Consider the following 27,981-nt stretch of genomic DNA (forward strand, 5'->3'; position numbering starts at 1 on the left):
ATCACACGGTCCTGTTGCTACTTACTAATCTCAGTTTATTGCTGTTATATGAGAGATATTTGCCTCCAGCACAGACGCAGAGTGTTGTTTTCTTGGCAAATGAGAGTGGTATTTATTACACAGAAGTCGTAGCATAAATATGATAAATTAGACACCGGAAAATAACTATAACCCCAAATAAGCAAATTGATGAAAGTGAAATATAAGCTTTTCACCATGAATTCTATCAGGATTCATTCATATACAGTGTGGTCAATGATGCTTTTGTCAATAGTCAATAGTGTAATAAATTCATCCCAAATCCTGGTTGCACTGGTCTGGATGTCCGGGCCATTACTAACTTGACTTGAATAGGACATTTAAGGAAACAGGCTGGTATAATTAGTCGGTCTGTATGGTGCATTTATTTATGTTTTGTCACAAACATTAATTAAATTCCTCCGTTGTGTTAAGTAAATTCATCTTTCTGTCATCTGAATGTAGCCTACATCTTATCCTTTGGTTAAATAAATTAAACTGTAATAATTTCAGGAGACATTCTTTCCATCTACACACAGAAACAAAGTACACAGATTTGAGTTTAAATGGATCACAGGTCAAAAACAGCATTAATTTCCATAACATTCCTTACACACCATGGGAGCAGGAGGGATTGTTTTACAATGTTTATTACCACTGTGACCTTTGACTCGCTCAGATGGTTCTTGAAAGACGGCTGATATTCAATAACATTGTCAGTTTTTGTGCACTGACACTATCGGATGAGAATACAAAAACGTGTGTTCAGAAACCCAATTTAATGGCACTATTGTCTGTTGTAGATTTTTTTTTAAACCATTTCATAATTTATGAACTTTATAATTATATATAAATAAATGTATATTTCTCCAAGTCATTGAAGAGTCCTACTTAAGGATCAATAATTACTAGTAAATTGGCTGTTAATATTTCTATTTTTCATCATCTAACGAAAGGTACACAGATGTAACAATAAAACACAAATATATCCTTTTAAAAACAGTGTCTTACATCTTTCCAGGGAGTAACGATGGATCAGTTCTGTCAAGATGAGCAACGTATGTGTGTTGTAAACCTGTAATTACTAACTATAAAATTAATCTCTGAATTTGGACAAGAAGCCATTTTTTCGCGTGTTTTATTTAATTTCATTTATATCACTGTATATACTTTTTATTGTTTTATTGTATTTAATTTAAAAAAAAATTAAAAATTCAACGCTTTTATTTTGAAGAGCTCTGAGTGACGTTGCTGTTGATCTCTGGATTCAGCGGCCCGTGATCAGATTCAGAGGCACCGTTACTCGGACATACCCTCCGCTCAGCTGTGGGCAGGTCGATGGAGACCCACAACTGGTGACAGCGTCGTGTATTTTATACTCTGCAAACACTCGGATAGAGATGTCCACACAGGGTTACGCCAATCCGAGCTCGTCCGTGAATAATTACAGCATGAAATCAACTCAAAACGGAGGCGGAGCGGCGGCGTCAGCGGCGTCCTGTCAGAACGGTAATTCACGGGATTAAATCGAAACCACCTGAGCTAACATGCTAAAGTTAAGGCGAATACAAAATTCAAATGCTAATATCACTGGTTACGTGTTAAGATAAAATGCTAACTGCTAACCGAACTCGCCAAATGCTAAAACCCTTTTCAAATATACTTGCTAAAGCTCGGAGAGGTCTGCTAACTAACTTAACGTTAAAGGCCCGTGACAGAGGCCGAGCTAAAGCACCTGTCATCGGCGTCTCTGGGTGGAGACTTCGACCGAAACAGATCACATATCACAGGAACAGTCCTCTGTACCTGTCATTAACATCATAGAGCAGCTCTCGGTGTGTTTTAATGAAGATTACAGTTAGTGTGTGTCCGTCCTGTCATTAGCCCGTTAGCGGCTAGTTTAGTTAAGGTAGCTTTGGTGTTATTTTTCTCGTTTTAAAGGCTTAAAGGTCCAGGTTTTTAATCTGTTACGATTTTGTCATTTAGATTATATTAATTGGGATCTTAAATATGTCTCTGTCTCGATCGTGTGTCCGATTTTATTAGTTGTAAATTGAATTCGCGTAATTGCGCATATCTGGCGCAGATCAACGCAGAATGTCATACATATTTACTACAGATATTCTTAAATATCCAACGGTTGTTGTTTAATTTCTTAAAACATGACTTTAATGCAGTTCACTGTCTTTTTTAGCTTCTCTGAATGTGAGCTGTACTTTAAAATATGTTAATAGAATTTGACAATATGTTACTGTTAATCCGTATAACCGAAATAATATGGAGTATATAATGTGTAATATGGAGTGATATGTGCATGTTGTATAATTGCCATCTAATATTAAAGACAGGGGAAAATCCCTGTAATATATATATATATATATATATATATATATATATATATATATATATATATATATATATATATGTATTTTGGACACGTTAAGAAAATCTTACTCTTTGAAGTACCATGGATTTTCATGCAGTGTTTATTATATTATATTATAGTTTTCATTAATATTTTGAATATTTTACATAAATGTTAATATACATGTTTTTTTTTTTTTTTTTTACTTTATTTTAGTACACCAGTGTAAACCAAATGAAATTGAGAAATGTTGTATATGTGTGTGTGTGTGTGTGTGTGTGTGTGTTTCAGTTAGCATTTATTTTATTTCCAGTAATCACATTTTTTGTTTTTTTAGTAATGGTATATGAATATTCAGTATTCAGTATCGTGTTATTACCATCACACTTCTTATTTGTATGAGAGATGAAAATTGATGCAAGTTTGAACTGCTGTTGTTTTTCACAGGTCAGTTTGTATAAAACACAGAATCTGTCACATGAACGTGTCACATTTCCATATTTGCATGTTTGAAAGCAAAAATAAAATTCATGTTGTTGTTTTTGCCAGGTCCAGGACAGACGTACCCTGCCATGTATCCAGCTCCCAGCTACTATAGTTCTGCTCTGCCCGCAGCTTACCCCACCGTGACGGGACACAGTGCTTCTCCTGCTGGCAAAACCCCAGTTTCAAGCACAGGGTATAGTGGGAACTACTACCAGAACAGCTCAGGGCCGTCACCATGTCCAGCACCACCAAGAACGCATCAGTACTCCACCTCAGATGCTCCGGGACAGTCATTCCAGCAGACTGCACCGTACGCTATGCCAGCCGGATATTACAGACAGACATGTAGTCGCCCCTCACAGGGGCAAACTCAGCCCCAAGCTCAGCAGCTGCAGCCAGGCTTAGTGCCAGCATCCAGTGGCAACAACCTCTGTGCCCCGCTGTACCCCATCGTTTCTTACCCATCAGCCCCTGGGAGCGGCCAGTACGGCACACTGAGATCCTCCCAAACCGCCGCTGAGCAGCTGCCTGTTTCTACAGTAATGCCACCACCACCGACCCAGAGTTCTTTGCAACAGTATTCTCAAGGGATCGGGACCACGCCCACACCAGCTCACCTGGGCTACGGAGCCCCGCCTCGCAGTCAAACAGCCACTGTCAACGGCCAATCAAATGCAGGTCGGTTTGAATTCATGATGTATGTTCATGCAACAGAATGGAATCAAACGCGTATCATGCTTGGGTCAGTTTTATCGATCGTGTATTATCCCATGTGTCTCTAGTTCAACAACACCATGATCAAAACCTCCACAACCCCATGGGCCATCATTACGCCGCAGCCCCTCCACACTCACAGGGCCCTGATAAAGAGAGACCACCCTCAGGAACGCCAGGCACCTCTGTGCATTCCTCACCACGACACCATCCAGGTACAAACCATTCACTTTCACATATGAATTGACAGTCACCCACTTCATTTCTTTAAGTAGACTGTATTTTGAAAAATACTAGTTTTTTTTTATTTGTTATTATAGTTTTGCTGATTAGTATTCAAACTTTTGAGTAAATCACCTGTCCATTGCTTTAATTTTCTTTATACACACACATATATATTAGGGCTGGGACAACGCGTCGAGGTCATCGATGATGTCGACGAAAAAAAAAACGCCGACGCAAAATATGCGCATCGATTTGTAGACCTGTTTTTATTTCTCGATTCTTGCTCTCTCCCTTGTGCATATTAATCAAAATCATTAAACACGATAGAAAAAGTTCGAAACACCAAAGTTTCACGTGCGCTCGCGCTCTCACAGTCTTCAAACTACACAAGCGCTGTCTTGTGCTCTCTCTCTCTCTCTCTCTCTCTCCCTCCTGCATATTAACCAAAATCATTAGACACGATAGAAAAAGGGTGGAACGCCAAAGTTTCACATGGAGCATTCAGAGATTTTTTTTTTCTCCATGACAGGCTGCTGGCTCCCACTGTTAATTTTTTTTTTTTTGGAAAAGCACTCTCTGTATTAGCTTATAGCCCTCAAATTTACATTGGTTACTGTATTCTTTCAATTGCTCTAAACAAGTATTTTGGGTGACCTTTTTTATTGAATGCTAGACATCAAGTTGTTGTTATTTTCATCCGAAAATATTGCAATGTTAAAGAGTTCATGTTTTTTTCATTCAGATATGTAAATCAACAAGTATTAATTGTTAGTAGTCAATTAATGGGGAGATAATCGAAATCGAAACGGTCTGGAAAAATTAATCGTTAGATTAATCGATGCATCGAAAAAAATAATCGCTAGATTAATCGTTTAAAAAATAATTGTTTATCCCAGCCCTAATATATATATATATATATATATATATATATATATATATATATATATATATATATACACATACATAAATTGTAAAAGCAAAAATGTTTGTAATTTTTATGATAAAACTTGCTATTTTAAAAGGCATAAAAAAAGGTTTGCTCTGCTGCACAATTTGGCCAAAACCTTTATGATTAAATATGAGTATAAATGATGATGAAGATTGGGGTGGACAGTATACATTTTTTTTTTCTTCCAATTTTGCCAAAAACTGCATTGGTGCTTTAAAGTGTCTTGTCAGCTCTTTTCATTGTGTGTTTTCATGGACCCGATGTTGCAGTCATCATTATGATTGTTGGTGTGTCATTCCTGACAGGTCTGGTCTCTTCTGATGATTCTTCAGCGAAACATGTGCTTTGTTTCTTACGTGTCAACAGAGAGAGTCTATCTTATCATTCTGCTTGCTTTACTCACTCGTTCATCTCTCTCTTTTTTACTTTTTTCTGTTCCCACACCATGTGTCGTTAGTTTTCGGGTCATACAAGTGTCCTTGTGTGGTTTGGGAAGGAGAAGCACAAACTCCAGCTGAGTTCTTGTCCTCTCTCTCTTCTGTACTCACCCCGTCTGTTGTCTCTGATGGTTGCTGTATTTCAGGGCTGCTGTACGGTGACCGTGGGGTGAATAACGCTGTTAGCTCGGCCGCGGGCGACCACTCCTCATCCAGTTCTGACCATGAGGAAGAGGATGAGGAGGATGAGGAAGCAGGTCTGCTTTCGCTTTTCATTCTTCCACTCACCTCACTTCCTCACTTTGACGTTCCTTCATCACTCTGTCCCAGATTTCTGATTTGTTCCATCCCTAGACCCCCCGTTTAAAATGTTTAACAACATGAATATACACACGTTCTGCTGTCTTTAACCGCTCCTCAAGTTTCATGTCTCATTCTTGCCAGTTATTTATTCACTTGAAGTCTACAGATTCCCATAAACACGCACATTCATACACTCTGTGTTCTTGTTGTGTGTGTTCATCTTGCTTTTCTGATGACCTCCACTGAGCTTCTTCAAGTGTACACGTTTGAAATGATTAACTACCGTACTGCATAGTTTTTGGCTAATGAAAATTAATGAAAGTATTTAGTAATATCATATATATACAGTATATGTGTATATATGTGTGTAGTGTTTGGATTTATTTGAGTGATTTTAGTGGTGATTTAATTTGATAAAATATCGATAGAATATTTTAATATTAATGGATCTTTTTGTCATGGAAAACAGTGAGTCTAAAAAGATGAATAGCTCTGAATTATCACATTGCAATTTCTACAATACATGAATTAAGGAAGGAAATTCAATATATGGTGTCCAGTTATTGTTGTGGAAATAAATATGGTTAATATGCACTTTTTCCTGTATTCTGAATAGATAATAAGTCATAAAGAGAGATGTTAAAAGTCATTGTTGCTATCGTTTTTAGTTTATTCATAAAATTGCACACACTTTTGTATTGTACATTGTCAAATTTCATTGGCTATTCAGTCAAGTTTATTTGTATGGTTCTTATTGGAATATATACATTTCAGTGCAGCTTTACAGAAAATCTTAATGTTAATGTTTTTATTATCTTAACATCCTGATGGCTTACAGTCACACTTAATAGATTAGAGCTGAACAGTGATCTAGTTAAATTTTGTGATGATACAAGCAATCTAACAGTTGATATTTGCTATTTAGTATGTATCCCTACATTTTGTATATATGGGGATAGAGTTGAACGTACAGAGTGGTGAGATAATCTAGTTTCATTTTTCAACGAAAAAAAAAGGTCAGCCAGTTGAAATGGAACACATCGCTTTACAAGAGCATAAAGTTTGATAACTTGGAGAATTTTTTCAGAAATATAAAACATTTAAATCTAAACTTTTGACTGTTGTGAGTATTTTTAAATGACCCCTAATGATGCTGATTTCAGTTTACATTGGTTGGGTTTTCTAACAACACGGTCATAATATCATTCAGCTGTGAAGTCAGTGCAGGATCTAAGAGTTTTCCGGAATGGCTGTTTACGCTCTGGCACTTTTTCAGTCTCCAGTTAATGGACTGGTAATCTTAGTAACCCTGTGTGCTCCTGCTTCATACAGAAGTGTGTGAGAGTCTCGTGGGCAGATTGTATTTTTAGCTCTTCATTATGAAGTGTGTGTTGGTGTGCCGTGTTTTCTCACGGGGAGTTTGGATGTGTCATGTTTAAGGCTGCTACCAATTCATTACTCACTCCAGAGATTTCATCATTCTCAGTGAAACCACCCCTTTCTTGGACTTCTTGCACTTGTCTCTGTTTTTTTTTTTTTTTTTTTCAGGTACCCAAACTAAAATGTCATGTGTCCACTTATGTTCTGTGTGGATGTTTCATTCTCAATCTGTTCTTAAATTCAGGCTGCTGATCCAGTGAGGTAGTAGATTGACCGCAGGATAACAATTGCTTAGTCAATCACAGCCCCTTTTTCTCTCTCTCACTCTCTCGCTCTCTCTCTTTGTAATATCACTATATTCCAGAGAATATTGAGTTTATATATATATATATATATATATATATATATATATATATATATATATATATATATAATAAATATGAATGTGTTTTCTTAAATACTAACAAGGGAAGAATATTTGCTATATTATAATATTTTAATGTCAAACATTTTAGTGTGTGTGTGTGTATCAGGGCTCGGCATTAGATTTGACATTAGCTTATACTTCGGACGAGTAAATCAATCATTCACTTGTCCGAGTAAAAAAGTTATTGTTCTTGACAGTTACTTGTTAAATGTTGTTTTTTTTTTTGTTTTTTTTTTGGCACAAATGTAATTTATTATTAATATCATCAGTGCTTTATCAGGTATTACTTTAATCAGCATATTTTTTTTTATGTTTGCCTTAAATTGATTGCTGTTACACTTTTTAACTTTATGAAGTACAATATTTTCCTAAACTGATTAAATGTACATGTTTCCATTTACGTTGATTCTTACGTTTGATCAATAAATTAAGTTAGAATAATAAGACACTATATGAATGTTGCTATTCAAATGAAATCAGTATCAACAAACTCCATCTGTCCACTGCACAGAAATGTTGGAAAAATGCAATGATACTTTTAAATATGAAGTTAAACGACCAGTAGTGGTGGCAAGTCAGTCTTAATGAGTGAATCTTTATAAATGACTCACTGAATCATTGACTCGTTCAAATCATTTAGTAACGAAAGACTTGTATGCTCGGAGATGCACGACTGATCTGCTGTAGCTTTGCTTATAACTATTTTTGTTAGCGAAATGGTGGAAAAAACAACCATAATGTGTCTAAAATGTAAGTCAATTAATATTACTTGTTTATTTAAATAAAGTTGTATAAAATTAATATCACGTGCTTAAATCTGGAAGTCGGGAAAACATCCCTCCTGGTCGTGTGATGTTGCATATATTATATAGAATATTTTTTTTTTCTACCGCAGTATGTTTGTTCATGCTGTTGCGCTTATAGTGTTGATTTTTCCGTGAGTCAGACAGACTGCATGAACCTCAACTGAGTCAACCTTGATTCTGTCAATACATTTTACATTATTAGTCACCATTTACACTGAAAGTAATAAAATCGGAATATTTCTCGCCAAAGTTTTGGTGCTGCCCTATTTATTGTTTGTTATTAAAATTTTCATCAGGTTACTTGTCGGGTCGGGCAAGTAAATTTCTCTTTCACTTGCCCCTTCACAAAATCCACTTGTCCAGGACAAGCATTAATGTCGAGCCCTGATGTATGTATATGAATATATGTATACGTTAACTTAGTTACTTATGACAAAAATAATACGCTGGCACTGACCTCGCCCCCATCTTACATTTTAATACTGAGTGTTGACAAACATGATGCAGGGAAACAACTCCATAAATGCCCTAAAATTCAAGATATTGAGGTAAAAAAATCCCCCTGTATGAGTTTTTTGTCTTGTATTTAAATAACGATAAGCAATTATAACACAAGTGCAATTTTCTATTTGAAAAGCAAGAGTGCAAATGTGATTTTGTACAACAGATCAGTATATTAGAAGTTAATATTGTGTGTTTTTGCTCAATTTTGTGAATGAAAATATTACCTATAAAGCCACCGCAGGACAACACAACGAAGCAACACAGCATCTAGTTGCTAAATGAATCCTCGTTTTGAATGAATTGTGTGAACCAATTATTCAAAGTCACATTGATTGAGAGAACCATTTACTTACCGTATTTTCCGGACTATAAGTCGCACTTTTTTTCATAGCTTGGCTGGTCCTGCGACTTATAGTCAGGTGCGATTTATCTATCAAAATTAATTTGACATGAACTGAGAGAAATGAACCAATAGAAAACATTACCATCTCCAGCCACGAGAGGGCGCTCTATGATGCTCAGTGCTCGTGTAGTCTACACTGAAAACATAGAGCGCCCTCTCGCGGCTGGAGACGGTAATGTTTTCTCTTGGTTCTAAATAAATGCGACTTATAGTCCAGTGCGACTAATATATGTTTTTTTTCCCCTCCTCATGACGTATTTTTGGACTGATGGGACTTATACTCTGGTGCGACTTATAGTCCGAAAAAATATGGTTATTCCTGAATGATTCAGCCATTTGAACAAATCGAATGAATGAATGACTCATAAAGACATTTAATGCCACTTTCTGGTGGTTTTAGTTTCTTAGCATATTTATTCAAATAAATAAAAATATAATAAGCATAATATTTCTGGGCATAATATGCCACACATAAACCTAGAGAAGCTGCTGAATCAGCGTTTCGAACAATTTAGTGAAATAGTTCAACAATATGCATTCCTGAGTTTTTGAGTCATTTACTTGTGTGCGTGTTTCATGAAAATGAGAACAGTCCTAAACCACACATGCCTCTTGCTTGCTTGTCTGTAAACTCTCACAGGTGGAGACAGCTCGTCTACAACAACAGGCAGCGCCTCTCCGGTTCCCAACAGTTATGAGTCTCTAGAAGGCGGTGGTTATTCGGGTACAATGCTCCTTACAATGCTCACTAAGACATCTACTTGCATTGAATGACTACTCTAGAATGATTTGCTAACACACGTTCATCTGGGCTTTCTCTCGTTCTTCAATCAGATCTTGCAGGTCCTCCAACTAGTGTTCCTTCCAAACAAGCTCCACCATTCGGATACAATTATCCAACCATGCATCCTGCTTACCAACAAAACCCCGCCCCCAGGTCAGACTCCTCCCTCTCTCAAGGAGGATACAACCCACCAGGATACCAGCCGTACTCGCAGGTATTGACACTAGTTTGTGATTCAGAAAGTCTGTGTCATTTAGGCAGAGGTTTATAAAATGGCTGTGTTTGTGTTTTTGTAGCCCTTCCCATCTCTGTCTGAGCTGTCCTCAGCGTTAGGAGGCCTGAGCGGCGTTCCTGAACTGGAGGTTGAAACCTTGAGACCCGTGAATCTACTCCAGGAGAGAAACATCCTTCCTCCCAAACGTGCACCTCCACCGGAGCCCAACCTGAGTAATGACCTGCGCAAGGTCAACTGCAGCCCCGAGTAAGAGCAGAGAGATGACACGTGTTTGTGTTTGTAGGAGGTTGTTGTTTCAACAGTTTCTCTTTCTTTCTTTGGCTTTCTCTTCCAGCACTTTTCGCTGTACACTCACTAACATTCCCCAGACTCAAGCGCTGTTGAATAAAGCTCGTCTGCCTCTTGGATTACTGCTGCATCCTTTCAGAGATTTAACGGTAGGAGCAGAAAGCACAAATCAAACTCAAATCATGGTCCAGTTGATGCACTGTGTAGTAGTTATAGATGCACACCAATATTCAAAACTATATTTTTTAATTAACGATTCACTAAGGATGCATTAAATTGATAAAAAGTGGCATTAAATGCATTTATAATGTTGCAAACATGTTCATTTGAACTTTCAATTCATGAAAGAGTCCTGGAAAATAATTAGCAGTCTTTCCACAGAATAATAATAATCTGAAATGTTTCTTGGGCAGCAAATCAGAATAATCGAAAGCTTTCTGACGGATCATGTGACACTGAAGACTGGAGTAATGATGCTGAAAATACAGCTTTGCTATCACAGGAGTAAATTGCATTTTACAATATATTTAAATGAAAAACAGTATTATAAATAAATATTTCACAATATTACAGTTTTTGCTGTGTTTCTGATCAAATAAACAAGCATAAGAGGCATGAAATGTTAAGTATGTTGGACAAAGCTATTGACTGAATGCTTTTTGGCCATTTTAAGATAACCAGTTGAATAATTTTTTTTTCTTGTGGTTAGTGTTAGGTTTGGTACAATTGTTGTGAAAGTAGCATCATGAACACTTTATCCCATTTAATATGTTTTAGTAAACTTCAGTCTGAGTTCCCACATGAGGGAAACCAGTTTTTTTCAGGTTTTGATATGAAACCGTCTGAATGACAGATAACTGGTGTCATGTTGTCTTATCTAGAGCTTTACTGACATGCCATTAGAACATGATTATTAACTCTCTCTTGCTCTCTCTTTGTCTCTGCAGCAGTTACCAGTCATCACCTCGAACACTATAGTTCGTTGTCGATCATGTCGGACGTATATAAACCCTTTTGTTTCGTTTCTGGATCAGCGCAGGTGGAAGTGTAATCTGTGTTACCGAGTCAATGATGGTAAGAGTCTTACAATTGTGTTTGGTTAGTCTGGTTTAGGATTCCGCGGAGCTGGGGTTAATAAAGGAAATTAATGGAATCATAAAAACGTCAAATCATTTAAAAATAAAAGCCATCAAAATAAAAAAGACTAAATGTTTACTTATATGACCGTTAACTGACATTATGCAAAACTGTGAATAATGATGGTGCTGTACCATAAGTTAATATTAAATTAAATGTCTTCTCACATCAACGTGTTTATATTCTGATAAATTGTCTTCTGTTCAATCAGTCCCTGATGAGTTCATGTATAATCCTGTAACTCGTTCATACGGTGAGCCTCACAAGAGACCGGAGGTCCAGAATTCAACTGTGGAGTTCATCGCCTCCTCTGATTACATGGTGAGCGTTTCCCCCGTCTTCAAAGAACTTTAATGCTACGGTTGCTTTTTATTTGACATTTGCTTCCTGTCTTTAGCTTCGGCCTCCTCAGCCTGCTGTGTACCTGTTCGTGTTGGATGTGTCCCACAATGCTGTGGAGTCGGGCTACTTGAATGTGTTTTGCCAGTCATTTCTGGACAACCTAGAAAAGTGAGATATTACAGCTGATGATATGTTTTTGAGTGTCACACACCTCAGATGTGACCACGCATGCATGTTGCTCTCTCAGGTTGCCCGGAGATACTCGTACACGTATCGGGTTTGTGACGTTTGACAGCACCGTCCACTTCTATAACCTGCAGGAGGGTCTTTCTCAGCCTCAGATGCTGGTGGTGTCTGATATCGATGGTAATTCTGTCTGATTCTCATACTTTTCTTCATCTGTTCGCTGGTTTTGGCATTGCACATTAAGAGTGACTTTCGTCTAATTAATCTGCAATGTTTTGTGTTCTGCAAATTGTCCCGTTTTGAATGAGAATAGCCACTTTCACACACATTATATTATACTAAAATTGACATATCTTCTCTTTACTCGACTAACCACTTTTAATGTATATGTATAATATACGAATATATCAGTGATGTGCGGGTCAATGTATAAACAACCCTCACCTGACCGATGTTTTTAACTAACCCGCCCACTACTCGCACTGCAAAAAAAAACAAAAAAAAAAACATATTGTATTCGACCCGCTTCCTGACCCCCTTTTTTTTTTTTTTAAGTAGTAAATGTGTCGCCCCTTTATATTAGGCTAATTTAATTACAAATAGGTTATAGCATAAAGGATAACAAGCGTTATGACCGCACACATAAGGCTTGCCACAAAGAAATTGTTAAAGTAATGATTATGAATGTGTCTAAATTAGCAAGTTTTCTGTGTCGCTGCTAAGATGAAGTTGACGATGCGGACTCACCATGAAGCCAGAGAGAAATGCACATTTCATATGGATTACATAATCAGAGAGTATTTATTTTTGTTTGAATATTTTCGTTAAAAAGTAGACATTTCAAGCTTTCTGTAATATATTGCCTATATTTCTTTTTAAATCCACCGACTAAAAGATTAAGACACTACCTGACCCAAAATATCACCCAAAGTTTCTACAGCTTTTACCTCAGCTATTTCAGAATCTGGAAGAATGACTGGGGCTAACGTGTTACTGCCGTCATGTACGGCATGATAAATGCTCGTCACTTCTGCTGGCCAAACTTTGTCAGCCTGTGGGTCATTTGGTTTATTGAAAACGATTGCACTGATTTGCAAAAAAGCTCTCTCTGCTTCGGCATCTACAGGTCTTAACCAAGAGTATGTTGTGGTCCATTCGCTATTAAAAGTGCCTCTTCTCTTTTTCGTGGCCACACTGGCCATGGCTGCTTAACCTGACCGAACAGCGCGCGCGCTCTCCAATTTGAGATTGTTGACAATGTTGAGGAGGCGTTCGTGCCTGATTGACGTACGACTCAGCCTATCGACTAACGTTTTTCTGCTCTCCTCTGAACTATTGGACTCAAGTTAACAGTACGCCTATGGACGTTTCCATATATTTATTAGTCAGGGTCGAATGAAAAAGCATGACAGATGCTCAATTTGTGTGAGGCGGGACAAAGGGTAAAATTGCTGTACTGTACAATGTAAAGCGGGACCGGTGGCCACTTTATAATCATGGCAGTTATTCAGCCAATAAAGTGTAGGCCAATGTATTTCAAAATTGTCTAGTACTATATAAATTACAAAGGTTTAATTGCCATCTTTATTTTTAAACGACCCCACCGACCGCGACCTGAATATAATTAAACATATTTTTGGATGACTCGTAACCACGAGTGACCGCAGGCACCCGCTCATTTCGGATCAACCCGCGCATCACTGATTTCCACAGAGCAAGCAACATACAGATATTATTTAATTCCATTGCATTGCAGTTTTGTGGTTTATTAATCACACAAGACTATATTGTCTTTTTTTAGTATTATTATTATTGTTTATTCATAACAAGCCTACAGAACATTGCATTGCATCTGAATGATTGAGAGATGTTTGTTTTTAATTTCTCTTAGATGTCTTCATCCCAACACACGACAATCTGCTGGTGAATCTCAAAGAGAGTAAAGAGGTTTGAATCTTATCGTTCTGTCTGTCTGTATTTTAAGACCTTATATCTCTGCTTGTGTGAGGTCAGCTGTTTTTGTGTTCCCATGTCCCAGCTTCGTCTTTTGTCTCTGTATCACACAAGCTTTGATATGTGACACCGTTTTTGCAGCTGCATTATCTGACAGAGTGTGTTTGTGCATGTGCTCGCAGCTGGTGAAGGACCTGCTGAATGCGCTGCCGGGGATGTTCATGCACACGCGTGAGACTCAGAGCGCTCTGGGTCCGGCTCTACAGGCGGCGTATAAACTCATGTGCCCGACAGGAGGCCGGGTGTCCGTGTTTCAGACCCAGCTGCCCACCCTCGGCGCTGGACTCCTGCAGTCACGGGAAGACCCCAACCTCAGATCTAGCACCAAGGTACCGCTCCTGATTCATCATTCAACTTAAACAGACCCTGATCGTGCATGAATGCAAACATTCATATCAGTGGCTGCTCAGTGAAAGGAACACGGGACGTTTTTTAAACAAGTTATAAGGGAATGAACTAGGGATGTCAACGATTAATCGATGATCGATTAATTGTCGATAAGAGATGCAATCGATTAAGGCTATCGATGGTCGGTTAACCGATTCAGTGTTGGGCTGCGTGCGGCTCATGCGCACTCAACACGTGCGAGCTGCTGTGAGTGACGGTGATGATATATAAAAGCATCATCATTCATTCACAATGTACAAATTAAGCTTTTAATGTGATTTAAACTTTAAAGTACATTAAAATAGAAACAACATAAAAGTTATTCAACATTAAATGCAATAGAAATGTAGTTACTAATCATTTCATCAGATAACTGTTTTATATCGTGCGCTTTGCAGGGCTGCGGGACACAGTGACAGGACAGGTAGTCTATTCATTCCTACAACTTGTTAATTCATTCCTACGAATTATTAATGTGGCAATTGTCCATGTTTCATTAATTTTGTTCCCTAAATAACCCATGATTTAAGTGAAATAAGGGAACAAATTAATAAATCGAACGAATTCTTAATTCATGAAATCTTTAATTTCCCTTCCCATGTTTACCACAGTAAGAGATGCGAAAACAGTTATTAAAAGCGAAAGATAATAAAATAAACCTGGGAAATTAGAGGGTTAGACTATGAAGATTTAGGAAAAGAAACGATGCCTAAATATACTGAATTTGTGGAAATTCGTGACCAACCGGCAAACCAGAACAAAGCCGCGTAAATGAAGACTATGGGGTCCAAAAGCATGGTCGCGATCTAACATTTTCCAGTTAACCTATTATTCCTCTAATAAACAAAGCTTTTATACCACACTTGTCATAATCAGATCTTATCATTTCTAAATAAGTAATTGCTGGATTCAAAACAGCGATTAATAGGCGCTGTGACCGACACATTCCTGGAGCATTCACTGCTGTCACTAAACGGTGACGCCGAGCATCGTTCACAAGTTTCTGCATGGACCTGACTAGGGCACAGGTTCTAAGCCCTGGGACAAAATGGGATGCTTTAAGGAAAATGTATAGCCTACTAAGTAATAGGCCCAACATAAAAATGACAATTTGTTTTCATGTTTTTTTTTTTTTTTAAATAGGCTATGCGAAATATATCCGACTTAAATAGGCTAATTAAGATTAACGGATTTAAAACAGAAGTGTGGCATAAATTCACAAAAAAAAAAAAAAAGGATGACAACGCATTCTGTTTGTTTGCTTTATTTTACAAGAGCACAAATCTTCTGTTTTTATTGTGAGTGTGCACAAATGAAAGTAAACACTTTTGCGGAAAATATATATATATTTTTTTAATGTCTCAGCTGTTTCGATCGTGCCGGAGCCTGCTGCACACGTATATTCTAGCGATTCAAACTTACATCGCAGTCTGTTCATTATCAAAATAAAATGTCAACTAAACATTAAAAGGTTACACTGGTCAGTTTAAATAGACCGTAGTATACCGGTCCACTCTGCTGTTATGCCAAGGACGTTTTTGCTCATATGAAGAGGATCATCTTTTCCGTCTATATGCGAATGCGTGTTAAGTACAAGCCTAGTTTACATTATAAATAATAGTTTAACATTCAAATACATTGCGAATATGGAAACATTTCGATTTGTGCCGAATGAGACATGAGCAATAACCTCCAAATAAATCTAGCCAAAGCCGCGCTCGCTCATCCTCGTCTGCACACATGCACTGTCACGATCTAATGCGCTGTATGCCGGATTTTTAAAAATCTGACATTTTCTAGGACAGAATCCAGCAGGATCAAATTAATGTGAGCAACTGTGTTTTGGTGCAGCATCGCCGATGTAGTTCACTTAATGTGCAGCGCAGTCACACGCGCTCCACATTTCGGATAATTTTATACAGTAATGTCAGTTGAAAACATTGCAATTGTGCTTTAAAATACAACAACGAGCACCAAAAAAACATTTAAAGAGGCGCGTTCAGCGTTCTCCGTGCGGGATTGGAAACTGTCAACAAAGTAAAATGACCTCAAAAGTATGGCGCGCTCTCTTCATTTTATCAAATGATCATAATCGCATCTATTCATTTTATAATCCTGCTACTAGCATTTTATTCAGACTAAAACCTCTTTAATTCAAGTGAGAAAGCGTTTTGTGTGTGTGTGTGGCTTTTGCACATCCTGTCATACCGCTGACTGCGTGCCTGCAATAGACGCATTTTGCAGTATTATGGTTAACGATTAATCGATTAATTGATCGTTAATTTAAACGACGATCGATCATGGAAATAATCGAAATTTGACATCCCTAGAATGAACATTTACTTGCATAGATATTGGCTCTACCAAATTGTTGGAGTCATGACTATACAATACAAATATTCTGGTCATTTAGTTTCTTTAAAAAGTCCTAAATTCAGTTTGGACAAATTTAAATTCATAACAAGTCGTAATTAGTCTTAAGAGGTCTTACATTTTGGGACCAAAAAAAAAAGAATTGCTTTACGTGATCATTAAACTATTACAATTTAAAGTTTATGCTTCCATCAAATAAATGTGAGCACTGCATGCTCAAAGTCAAAATGTGCCGCTGTTGCACAGTTCACAAACAGTTAATAACACAAATTTATGCCAAGCGATTCTTTATGATCTGCCTTTGATGAATTATGACTTTATGGTGTTAATATTGTATTATGTTGTAGAGTGTTTTAAGAGTAGATCTTTTATCTTGCTTATCTTTTTAAATGAACAGCTGGAAGTATGTGTATTTCAGGCTTGTTTATAATTAAAGGTCATGCATTACATATTTTTATACATATATATATATATATATATATACATATATACACGCACGCACGCACGCGCACACACACACACACACACACACACACACACACACACATTATTGGTGTTTTCATTGCTCAGTAAAACTGTATCTGGAATTTAATTCAACGTAATCTTTTCCGGCTTCTTTCAAGCACAAACATTAACTCAATTTAACTAGTATCAGCACAATATATTTTTATTATATCAGCAAAATCCAATATCAACCTCCAATTCATATGTATTGATATTTTACTAAGACATAAGGCAGTTTCAATACACATGTATATATTCAATAAAACACGTCTCAAGTGTTTTAAACTTGCTATTTACCTTGTATGGCAGTTAAATGTGTTCCTGTTTAATTAACTAAAAGTATCTTAGATGCATATTTTATTGTGATTTAAAAAAACAATGAGAGATACTTATGTTTCAGTGAATGTTTCTGCAGTCTGAGTGTTTTTGTTGGCTTGTTTGTGTTCAGAATGTCCAGCACTTGGGTCCTGCTACAGACTTCTACAAGAAACTGGCTCTGGACTGTTCAGGACAGCAGATCGGAGTGGATCTGTTCTTACTGAGCTCCCAGTACTCAGACCTGGCTTCTTTAGGTGCTCATGAACACACTTAATGTTCTTTCTCAGCTCTTAGTTATATGTGAAACAATAACTTTTTTTTTCTTCTTGTGCAGCATGTGTGTCCAAATACTCAGCCGGCAGTGTCTTTTACTACCCGTCCTTCCATCATGTTCACAATCCCGCGCTGAGCCAGAAATTCCAGAAAGATCTGCAGCGATACCTCACCAGAAAGATCGGATTTGAAGCCGTCATGAGGATCAGATGCACCAAAGGTAAGGGGGTGGAGATACACGAGCTAATCCTGTGCCACAGTTGCTTTGATTGACACTTCCATTAACCAGTATCTGAAGGTCTTTTTTTAAATTGACACTGTCTCTGATTGGTCAATAGGCTTGTCCATCCACACTTTCCATGGCAACTTCTTTGTGCGCTCTACTGATCTGCTCTCTTTGGCCAACGTGAACCCGGACTCTGGTTTCGCTGTGCAGATGTCCATCGAGGAGAGTTTAGCTGATACGTCACTTGCTTGTTTTCAGGCGGCTCTTCTTTACACGTCAAGCAAAGGTAACAAAGGTTTAGAACATCAGACCACTCCCACAAACTGAGCAGGATTTCCCTTTGATTGGTGTGCGTTTTTGATTGACAGGTAAACGTCGAATCCGAGTGCACACTCTGTGTCTGCCGGTGGTCAGTCAGTTGAGTGAAGTGTTTGCTGGAGCCGATATCCAGGCCATCACATGCCTGCTGGCAAACATGGGTGAGTAGAACAAACACATTGACGTTTTAATGGCAGTATATTATGTCAATACTTTGTGAACAGTGTCCTGTTGCTAGTATGTGTATATTGTGTTTATAGTATGTATGTGTTGTATATATTTATATGTATTGTATGTATTTATAGTAGGGCTGCAACCTAAAGATTATTTAGATTTTTTCTCCCCAATCAATAAATTTAATGTGATTACATAATAAACAGTCATTTGAGTTAAAAAATACTTTTTAATCCATTATTTACAGTGAATGAATCTTATGTAGGCTGTGTGCAAATAAAAATGTATTTATTATATATATATATTATATATAAATAGCATTTAAAAGTACATACTTTTTGAAAGTAAAAATTGATAATAACGGTTGTGAAACTAATAAAGAAACAGAATTACAGACTCAATATTTACTTGTGCAGGGTTTGAGGAACATACATTCTCGTATTTAAACTAGTGCTGTCAAACAATGAATCGTATCCAAAATCAAAGGTTTTGTTTACATGATATATGTGTGTGTGTACTGTGTATATTTATTTTGCATATATAAATATATACACATGCATGTGTTTTAGTGTTGTCACAATACCAAAATTGTTTCGATACCGATACCTAGTCAAGAATTGCGATTTCGATACTTTTTCAATACTTTTCCTGAAAAGGGAAAATACACTCTCAAATATCATTGATGTGCTTTATTTTAAAACCGGGACAACATTATAATCATATAACACACTAATAAATGAACATATGAACAGCAGATATATTAAACAATGTTTCTGAAATCAGAAGATTAAATGTCAAAAGATAAATAATATCAATTTAAGCAATGGCATTCAAGTAAAAAAATAATAATAATAATAATAATAATTTAGCAGCAATATCTTAGATGTTGTAACTTATTCTGTCAGTTGTGCAACCTTTTCTTTCAGAGGAGAAAACTCCGCCAGTGAGCTTTATTTAGCATGATCTTTTTCTACCAGTCGTGGACCAGAGTATCACTCGTGCTCACACATGCAGCCTAGTGGTGCGCGGGTCAGGGTTTTTTTTAACCCACGGGTCCCGCTTTTACGAAATAATTTGTCCCGCCCCAGCCCTCAAATAAAGTAAAATTACTTTATCCGCCGGACATCATGGAAGAAACGTTGCTACTAGACTCATATTTCTTGTTCACTGAAGTTCCTCCCTATGGTTCCTCCCTGCACAGCAGCGCACGAGCTTGGCGCTATAAGCAGCGCATGCGCAGCTTGTGAACAGCTCTGTGAACTGTTTCATCCTGTCAAAGAGTCACTCAAGATGTGACGGAACATGTGATTTGTTGAATGTAGTGAACGAATCCACCCTTCACTGAACCTGATCGAGAGATCTTCTCATTCGTGAAGGAGTTGAATGAACTGATACATCTCATTTATGAACGAAATGAATGAGTATACAGGTTCAGTGAGCCAGGCATGTAAATCTCAATCAGCAATCAACTGAACAACTTATTTAAACTATTTAATGCGATTATGCACACATTTTAGTAAAGCCAAATCAGTTTAGTTAAGCCACTTATGCAGCCATCTCACTGTAGTGCTTTTTTGCTGCTTGCGTGAGGAGAAAACACAGAGACGTCCATGGGGAGGCACTGGAGGCATGCGTTGCACACACCAACATGAAATACGTCTCTTACAAATCTGTAACGCAGTCATTCTTTGAAGTATCGATACTAATACATTTAGGAATCGTGACGTTTTTAATTTCCAAAAATCGTGATACTTTTGAAGTATCGGTGCACCGTGCAACACTAATGTGTATATTTAACAAAAATATGTTACATTTAAATACAAAATATTTTTTATATATGAAACATATTATATGAATATAAATATATACATGTACATACAGTAAATATTTTCAAAATATATGCTGTATATGTGTATTTATATATACATAATAAATATACACAATATACGCTTTTATTTTGGATGCAATTGATTGCGATTAATCGTTTGACAGTACTAAAAACATATTACATTTAAACTCTGTGTAATATGGAAGTAAATTAATAACAAAGCTCTAGACAAAAAAGTGTGTTTAAATGCAATAATTAAAAAAAAAAAAAGCATTGCATTAACTTATTTTGCTTTACAAAATTGCTCCTATAAATTCAGTGATTCAAACGCAGAAGAATATTCAGCATTGGACCTGAAGAGTAATGATGCATAATCTCCATCAGAGTCATATTTTTAAACATACTGATTTTGGAAATGAAATCTGGAAGGTGAATTGATTATTGAATTTTTTTTGTTTGTTTTTTTGTTGTTGTTGAAATATTTTTTCAGCTTAAATATACCGTAGTTGAATTTCAAAAACGAAAAATGCAAGCCCTGAAAATACAATGCATTAAGATGCAAGCACTGTTAATGCAATGCATTTTTTTTAGTTACTGTAATTCAATAAACATTTCTGTTTCAAAAGACTTTTGTCATTAATTTACTTAAATAGTGAAAACATGGACTGCTCTCATACAAACTTACAGTGACCTGTGTAACATTGAATTTTGTACTTATTTTAAAAGTAAGAAATGTTAAAGAAAAAAAAATTGACCAAAGAAAAGTTATATTTTAGTCAAAAAGTTACTCCTATGTTAAAGTGAGCTACAAAATGGAAATATGTTGTATGTTAAGAACGAACTACTCCTCTCAAATGCAGAATGTCGTGTAAGCTGCTTTAGAAGTAAATCGATACTCAAGATTTGTTGCTTTTATTCACATCGTTTCTTGTTTGCCTAGTAAGACCTTGATTAGCAGAGCTAGTGTGAGCTTGATTAGATTCAGGTGGTTGGAGCTTATCTCTGTAGGAGTTTGATTTCTCTTTGGTTTTGCTTTGCTAGAATCATCATCTCTGTCTTTGTATCTGTTCACAGCTATCGATCGCTCCATCTCCTCCAGTCTGTCTGACGCCAGAGATGCATTAGTTAATGCTGTGGTGGATTGTTTAACGTCGTATCGCGCTAACGGCTCAAACATCCAGCCCTCCGGCCTGATCGCCCCTGCCGCCCTGCGTCTCTTCCCTCTATATGTACTCGCTCTGCTCAAACAGGTGGGGGCGCTGTTTGCTCATACGCCACCAGAGGTTCACCTTATAACCACATGGCATTGAAAAGCCATTTAAAGGATCAAATCTGTTTTAATGGGGGGAGCATGCAAGACAGAAGACCCCAGATCTTTAGAATGCAGTAATCTGTCATCTGTTAATATAAGTTGTGTGTTTGGTCCTTCAGAAGGCTCTGCGGACCGGCACCAGCACCCGTCTGGATGAGCGAGTGTTTTCCATGTGCGAGTTGAAGAGTCAGCCGCTGCAGCAGATCATGAGCATGGTTCATCCAGACCTGTACCGCATCGACAACATGACCGAACAGGTAACGCACATTCATACAGGTGTGGAATATAATAGTGCAGGATTGTAGAGTCCCTCCATACTGATTAATACTCCTTATCAGCATCTGTTACCATTGAGCCTTTGAGCAGCAGGTTTAATCCCAGGATGGGCCAGGGAGCGCTGGCCCTTTAATTAGTGACTGTATTATTAGTTTTCTACATACTGCTTTATGATAAAAAGCCTCCCTAAATGACATCGTGCAAAGACATAACATAGTCATACTACAGTAATACAAACAAATTGATGAGTAACCCCTTTTAATAAGGTTTTATTTGTTAAAGGTGCTGTAGGGAACTTTTGTAAAAAAAATATATATATTTTTTACATATTTATTAAACCTGTCATTATCTCCTGACAGTAGAATATGAGACAGATAATCTGTGGAAAAAATCAAGCTCCTCTGGCTCCTCCCAGTGGTCCTATTGCCATTTGCAGAAACTCCATCACTCCCGGTAAAAAACAACCAATCAGAGCTGCGGTCCGTAACTTTGTTTGTGTTCAAAATGTAGAAAAATGAACATAATAAGCGAGTACACCATGAATCCATTTTCCAAATCGTGTTTTTGGCTTGTCCTGAATCACTAGGGTGCACCTATAATAAGTGTTTATATTCAGACTATTTTAGATTGCTTCGGGGGTACCACGGCGGAGTAACTCAGTACCTTTGAGATTCTTCATAGACATAAACAGAGAGAAGTAGCTCCGGCAACGATGTTCTTCCGCAAGACGCAAGCAGTTCTGTTTATTAACCGCTAGAGCATCAAAAGTTCCCTACCGCAGCTTTAACATTACTGAACTTACATTCATTAACAGAGAACTAACAATGAATACCATTCTAAAGCATTTATTCATCTTTAAGTCTATTGGTAAATATTTATCTTCTGCCCTCGGTTGAGTGTGTGGCTACTCAGCCTATGCAGCGAGCTAAACATGCAGTGAGAGAAAGTGTGGCTACAGGAATGACAGGACACACTTTTCTGATTGTGAAACTGTAAACATACAAGCACATTTTATTAAAAATAAATGATTTAACAAACCAAGACACATTGCTGTGGATTTAAATGCTGGACGTGATCAGAATTCAAGATCTAAGAATCACAAGATTACATTTTTAAATAAGTCCGTTTGTGACAGTTTTGCCACCATGTGGTTGCAGAATATACTGCAATTAATTGCAGGTTCAGTACACAGATTAACAGGCAGTTCAAAATACTGTTCAACATCTATAATCCTAACATTTATTTACAGCTACTGTAGAAGAAAGTTATACATTTGTTTCTTTTTTTCACTATTCTGTAAAAATATAATAGGTCTTTCCTCTTTAGTTAGATTTAGTAGAACATGAACTTGAATATGACTTCTCTGCCAAAAGAAAGACCGCGAACTGGACGTTCTTTTAAATTGAAAATCAAGCAGCCAATCAGGGCTGGCTCTTGATATTGTACCTTAACCTTTCAAAGAAATGGTACATATATGTACATTTTAATGCTTGGGGACATATATGTACCTTGAGGTCCAATAATAAGCCTTATGGGGTACATTAGTATAGATTGTACCTTGGGGGACCGAAATGGACTCCTACTGTACCCCTATTTCTGACAGTGTGGGGAGATGTTGAACATTAATCTCGTGGTTTGCATAAAACAATTTGATTTGAACTTTTTATTAATTTTTTACATATGTCTGTATGGCAAGGTAAATAGGATTTGTCTACTCATGAATTATTAAAAAATGAAACAACAAAGCAACATAAAAATTACCACCGTGGTACTTGAAAAGATGTAGAACAAGAATTTGCAGAAAACTATTTTGTTTAATTTTTTTATTTTATCATTATTATTATTTTAGTAAAACCAAAAGACGGGAGGCTCCTAGTTCTTATATGGATAGTTCGCACAAGCACAAGTTTTGTATTTCTATCACAACAGAGCGCAGTCATAGTGCATGCAAAATATAATCAAAGAAGAACCCCTCAAAAACACTAAAGGAGATACTGACCCCTAGTGGGAAAATAAAGAAATGCACTAGCGAACTAATACAGTACTATTGAACATAAAGGGGTAGAGTAATTTAACATTAACTAATCAAAAGTATCTGTTAACAGTAGTTAATGGACATGAGATAACAAGCTTAAAAGGAACGGCTGTATTTTTATTAACTAACATTAACAAAGATTAATAAATACTAATAACAAGTGAATTGATCATTGTTAGTTAATTTACATTAATGCATTAATGTTACCTTATTGTAAATTGCTTTAAAATAGATTTAAAATGTTGCGATTTACATATCAATATGACAATAATATTAATATTTTTTTTAATAACAGCTCTTATTGTTTATTAATATTGCTATTATTTATTAGTAGATGATATAAAAAACTTTAGTTTATTTATTGTTATAACTATTATTTTCAAATAAATTATAGAACTAATATTTATGGCTGTCTGAAATTGTTAATTTTCAAACATCAAACCATCAGTCTTTAATTAATTTTTGTTTTGATAACTCCATGAAGCCTTTGAAGTGTTTCTTTTGATGTCAACAGTCAGTGTATGTGTGCTTTTCGTTACAGTTTGGGAAGATGTCTGGCAAGTTCTAAGCAACCTAAACCATGACTTTTGGTTTTATTACAATTAATTGTGCAGCCCTACTTCAAACCTATTGTATATAGATGCTAATATGGATTAAATGTTTTATTTAATATGTTTATCAGTGTTGATATCTACTCACATTTGGTTATACATCATTAGCAGACTTTCATAAGTTATATAGTGGTATTGTGGCACTGCAACAGACAAACAAAAACGTAACTATTCAGGCAGTTGAAGTTGAAATGCTTTTTCTAAATCATCCTGCACAAATCAACAAACAACAGCAAGTCAAATTTCAACAGCCATTTTTTCATTTTTTTTGAAGTGTGGGATAGAAAGAATAGAGTGTGTTATCTGTCCTGTAGGCGGCGCTGCACCTGAATGACTCTGTGATTCCTCAGCCTCCCTTACTGCAGCTCACTGCAGAGAAACTCACTAGAGAGGGAGCCTTCCTCATGGACTGTGGCAGCGTAAGCATCACTGCGTGAAAACACATTAATTTATCAAGATCCCAGCTCCTCTCATTTATTCTACACCCTGATTTCTGCCCTTTGCTCTGTAGGTGATGTATTTGTGGGTGGGGAAGTGCTGTGACGAGACATTCATACGGGACGTGTTGGGCTACCCCAATTATTCATCCTTACCCTCCAACATGGTGAGTGTGTGTGCGTTGTGATCTGTTTTCCATTTCTCACAAGTATTTTCTTTCACCTTGTTGTGTTAAAGGTGACACATCATATTTATCCTAAGGACAACAGGATCTTTCTTTCTCTTTTTTAAAAAAAAAGACACATAAAGCTCACGATGTACTTGACACTAAGCCACAAAAATAGCATTTTCAGAAATCACATTGCATTGATGTCACAAATACAAGCATATTGACAAAGTCTTTTGTAATTAGATAAAGTTACCAGCTGTCCACACCTTATTAATATTCATATTATTATTTTATGGTCATTTATATATAGGCGTCTTAACTAAAACTAAAGCCAGAAAAAAATGTCATAACTTGAAATCAAATTAAAATTGACTGAAATGTCCTAAAAACAAACAAAAAAAAATGACGAAGACGGAACAAAATGACTAAAGCTTAAATAAATTGAAAACAGGATTGAAAACCGTTTAATTTTTTTCCAGATTTTTTATTTTATCTGTTAAATGTTTAATTGCTTTAAAGTTTAAATTGTATGTTTGTAATCAGAAAGCATGACTAATTAATTGAAATCATGCAACTTATAGAATAAAAATACAAACAAAAACAGCAACAACAATACATTTTAGGAACATTTGTCCTTAAATGAAATCAGTTGTATTATTTTCTTTTTACATTCCAGTTTTTAATGTTTTAACTTTTTCTTCATTTTGTATTAATTTTAGATTAAATGTTAGTGATCAAAAATCATGTCTAATTAATTTCAATTGTTTAACTTATTTAAATATGTATTAAAAATTTATCAAGTGTTAACTTTTTTGGGGTCCTTGAAATTTCCCCAAATTCTATATTATTTTTTAAAAATAATTCTGTTTCTCAGTTTTAATTTTTATAGATATTTTTTTTTATTGTTTAATTAGATTTTCTTTATTAAAAAAAATCAATTAAATTAATTAAACTTAAACAACTTAATAATCTATTAAACTTTTTAGTTTAACAATAACCAGCTTCACAATAAATTTGATTTATTTCAGAAATTCTGTTTCTGTGTATTTTGGATTTAAGATTTAGCACATATATATTACCAAGGGCAGTGACGATCAAACAGAGTCAATAAACATATATAATTAATTAATCTGTGAACTAATTTAATGTAGAATATTTTTTGACCGCAGAACAGCGTTTTACCTTTCATCTTACTGACAGAAACAGAAGCAATTTTGGAATGAATTGGAAACACATTTATTGTTGTTGTTGTCATTTTCCAGACTGAGATCCCTGAGCTGCAGACGATTTATTCAGAGCGAACCCGAGCGTTCATTTCTTGGCTACTGGAGTCTAGAACCTTCCCTCCTGCTTTTCATGTGGTCAAGTAAGACTGCTTTCTCTTTTTCTCCTGAATCAATACAGCGTTCTTCCTCTACATCTTTCTCAATCCCTGTATCGTTCCCTTTCTGCCCCTCTTATTCATAGTCACAGGGCAGTATATTGTTCCTGAGGGAGGATGGTGTGTTTTTATGCTATCACAGACTGCCTCCTCTCACTGTGGGAGTTGCATTCCTTTGAAAGTTCCTTTGTACTTTTAAAGACCAGAAATAAAAACGTTCTGATGATGAGTTGGAAGGAACATGCATAGATAAATCATTTACAATAAAATAGAGCCAATAATGATGATTATGCATGACTTTAAGCCTCTTGCAATATTGTCTTTTTCCAGGGACGATGGCTCGACCAAGACCAGTTTTTTCCAGCACCTCGTGGAGGACCGCACTGAATCTACCTTCTCTTATTATGAGTTCTTGCTTCACATTCAGCAGCAGATGTCGAAGTAGAATGGAGGAACCCCACAGAACCGGCCCAAAAGTTTAAGGCTAGCTTCTGTTCCGCGGCTCAACTTTAGCAAGGGAGCTCTTTGATTGGACCGCAGAGAGGCAGAGTCATGCCCCCTGACCCCACTGGCCAATCACAGCCTGTGTCCCATCTGGGGGAGGGAAGGGGGGGGGTTGTTTAAAGACAATTAAGTATAAAAGAAGTTAAAAAGTCAGTGATTAATGGACTATTATGGGGAATAATAGAGCGCAGAGGACAAAGCTGAAATATTGTGGACTTGACTTGCACATAGAGACACTGAACAAGCTGTTGTCAATCATTCTCATCTGCTTACTCCCCTTTCATATTTAGCCATCATCATGAGTAGCCAAGACGCAGCGAAAAACATTTTCTGTGTTTATTTTCACACTGAATTATTGTGTTCGTTTCCATTGTCAGAATCATTGTAAGCATGTATTTGGGTTTTTTAATACAAGCTAAACTCAGAGCTCTTTGTTGAGTATAATTAATCACTGCAAAACCATTCATACACACTTTGTACTGTTATATGTTTTCTTTAGTTTCTTCTTTTGTTCCCCTCCAGTCTCTTCCCTTCTCCCAATGCCTGCTCTCCTTATGTAATGTGACTTGTGAAGCCGTGTCCATCATGATAGTGTAATAATTCATCTGTCTTCATCCAGCATCGACTCGAAAGTGGCTGCTCGAACTCTCCTCTCGTCTCCTCAACATCAGCTGCTTGAAACCGTTTAATGGAGCTACGACGTCCCTGGGTAACAATGCATTGTTTTCTTTGAGAAAACCGATCAGGCCACTAACAAATGTTGCTATCCACTTTGTAACTCAACACAAAAAATATTTTAATGTGCTATAATTTATGACAAGTTTATTGAATAAAATGAAATGGCAATTCTAG

General features: G+C 36.6%; 1 protein-coding gene across 3 annotated transcripts; it reads left to right on the forward strand.

The window, feature by feature from the left end:
• Window positions 1-1,270: 1,270 nt before the first annotated feature.
• On the forward strand, window positions 1,271-27,980 carry LOC113091908 (protein transport protein Sec24B-like). Of its 3 annotated transcripts, none has more exons than XM_026257587.1 (24): window positions 1,271-1,527; window positions 2,933-3,547; window positions 3,652-3,798; window positions 5,341-5,451; window positions 9,658-9,741; window positions 9,852-10,015; window positions 10,098-10,282; window positions 10,371-10,473; window positions 11,272-11,398; window positions 11,673-11,782; window positions 11,859-11,971; window positions 12,051-12,169; window positions 13,881-13,936; window positions 14,125-14,331; window positions 17,715-17,838; window positions 17,919-18,077; window positions 18,196-18,369; window positions 18,452-18,562; window positions 21,478-21,653; window positions 21,835-21,972; window positions 24,952-25,056; window positions 25,149-25,241; window positions 26,507-26,610; window positions 26,956-27,980. In XM_026257587.1, exons 1-24 carry the CDS (start codon window positions 1,419-1,421, stop codon window positions 27,068-27,070), a joined length of 3,549 nt encoding a protein of 1,182 aa, XP_026113372.1. In that variant the 5' UTR covers window positions 1,271-1,418; the 3' UTR covers window positions 27,071-27,980. The 3 variants fall into 3 exon arrangements, with proteins under 3 accessions (XP_026113372.1, XP_026113373.1, XP_026113374.1); XM_026257589.1 differs by lacking the exon at window positions 1,271-1,527 and adding an exon at window positions 2,717-2,830; XM_026257588.1 differs by lacking the exon at window positions 5,341-5,451 and having other exon boundaries at window positions 1,272-1,527.
• Window position 27,981: the final 1 nt, after the last annotated feature.

Source organism: Carassius auratus, unplaced genomic scaffold, assembly GCF_003368295.1.
Source record: "Carassius auratus strain Wakin unplaced genomic scaffold, ASM336829v1 scaf_tig00214358, whole genome shotgun sequence".
Lineage (NCBI taxonomy): Eukaryota > Metazoa > Chordata > Actinopteri > Cypriniformes > Cyprinidae > Carassius > Carassius auratus.

Bases quoted from the DNA above. Each gene is read 5' to 3' on its own strand.
- LOC113091908 (XM_026257587.1), top strand. From the start codon at position 1,419: ATGTCCACACAGGGTTACGCCAATCCGAGCTCGTCCGTGAATAATTAC. The intron at 3,548-3,651 runs GTCGGTTTGAAT...ATGTGTCTCTAG, and splicing joins CAACGGCCAATCAAATGCAG to TTCAACAACACCATGATCAA. The intron at 26,611-26,955 runs GTAAGACTGCTT...GTCTTTTTCCAG, and splicing joins CCTGCTTTTCATGTGGTCAA to GGACGATGGCTCGACCAAGA.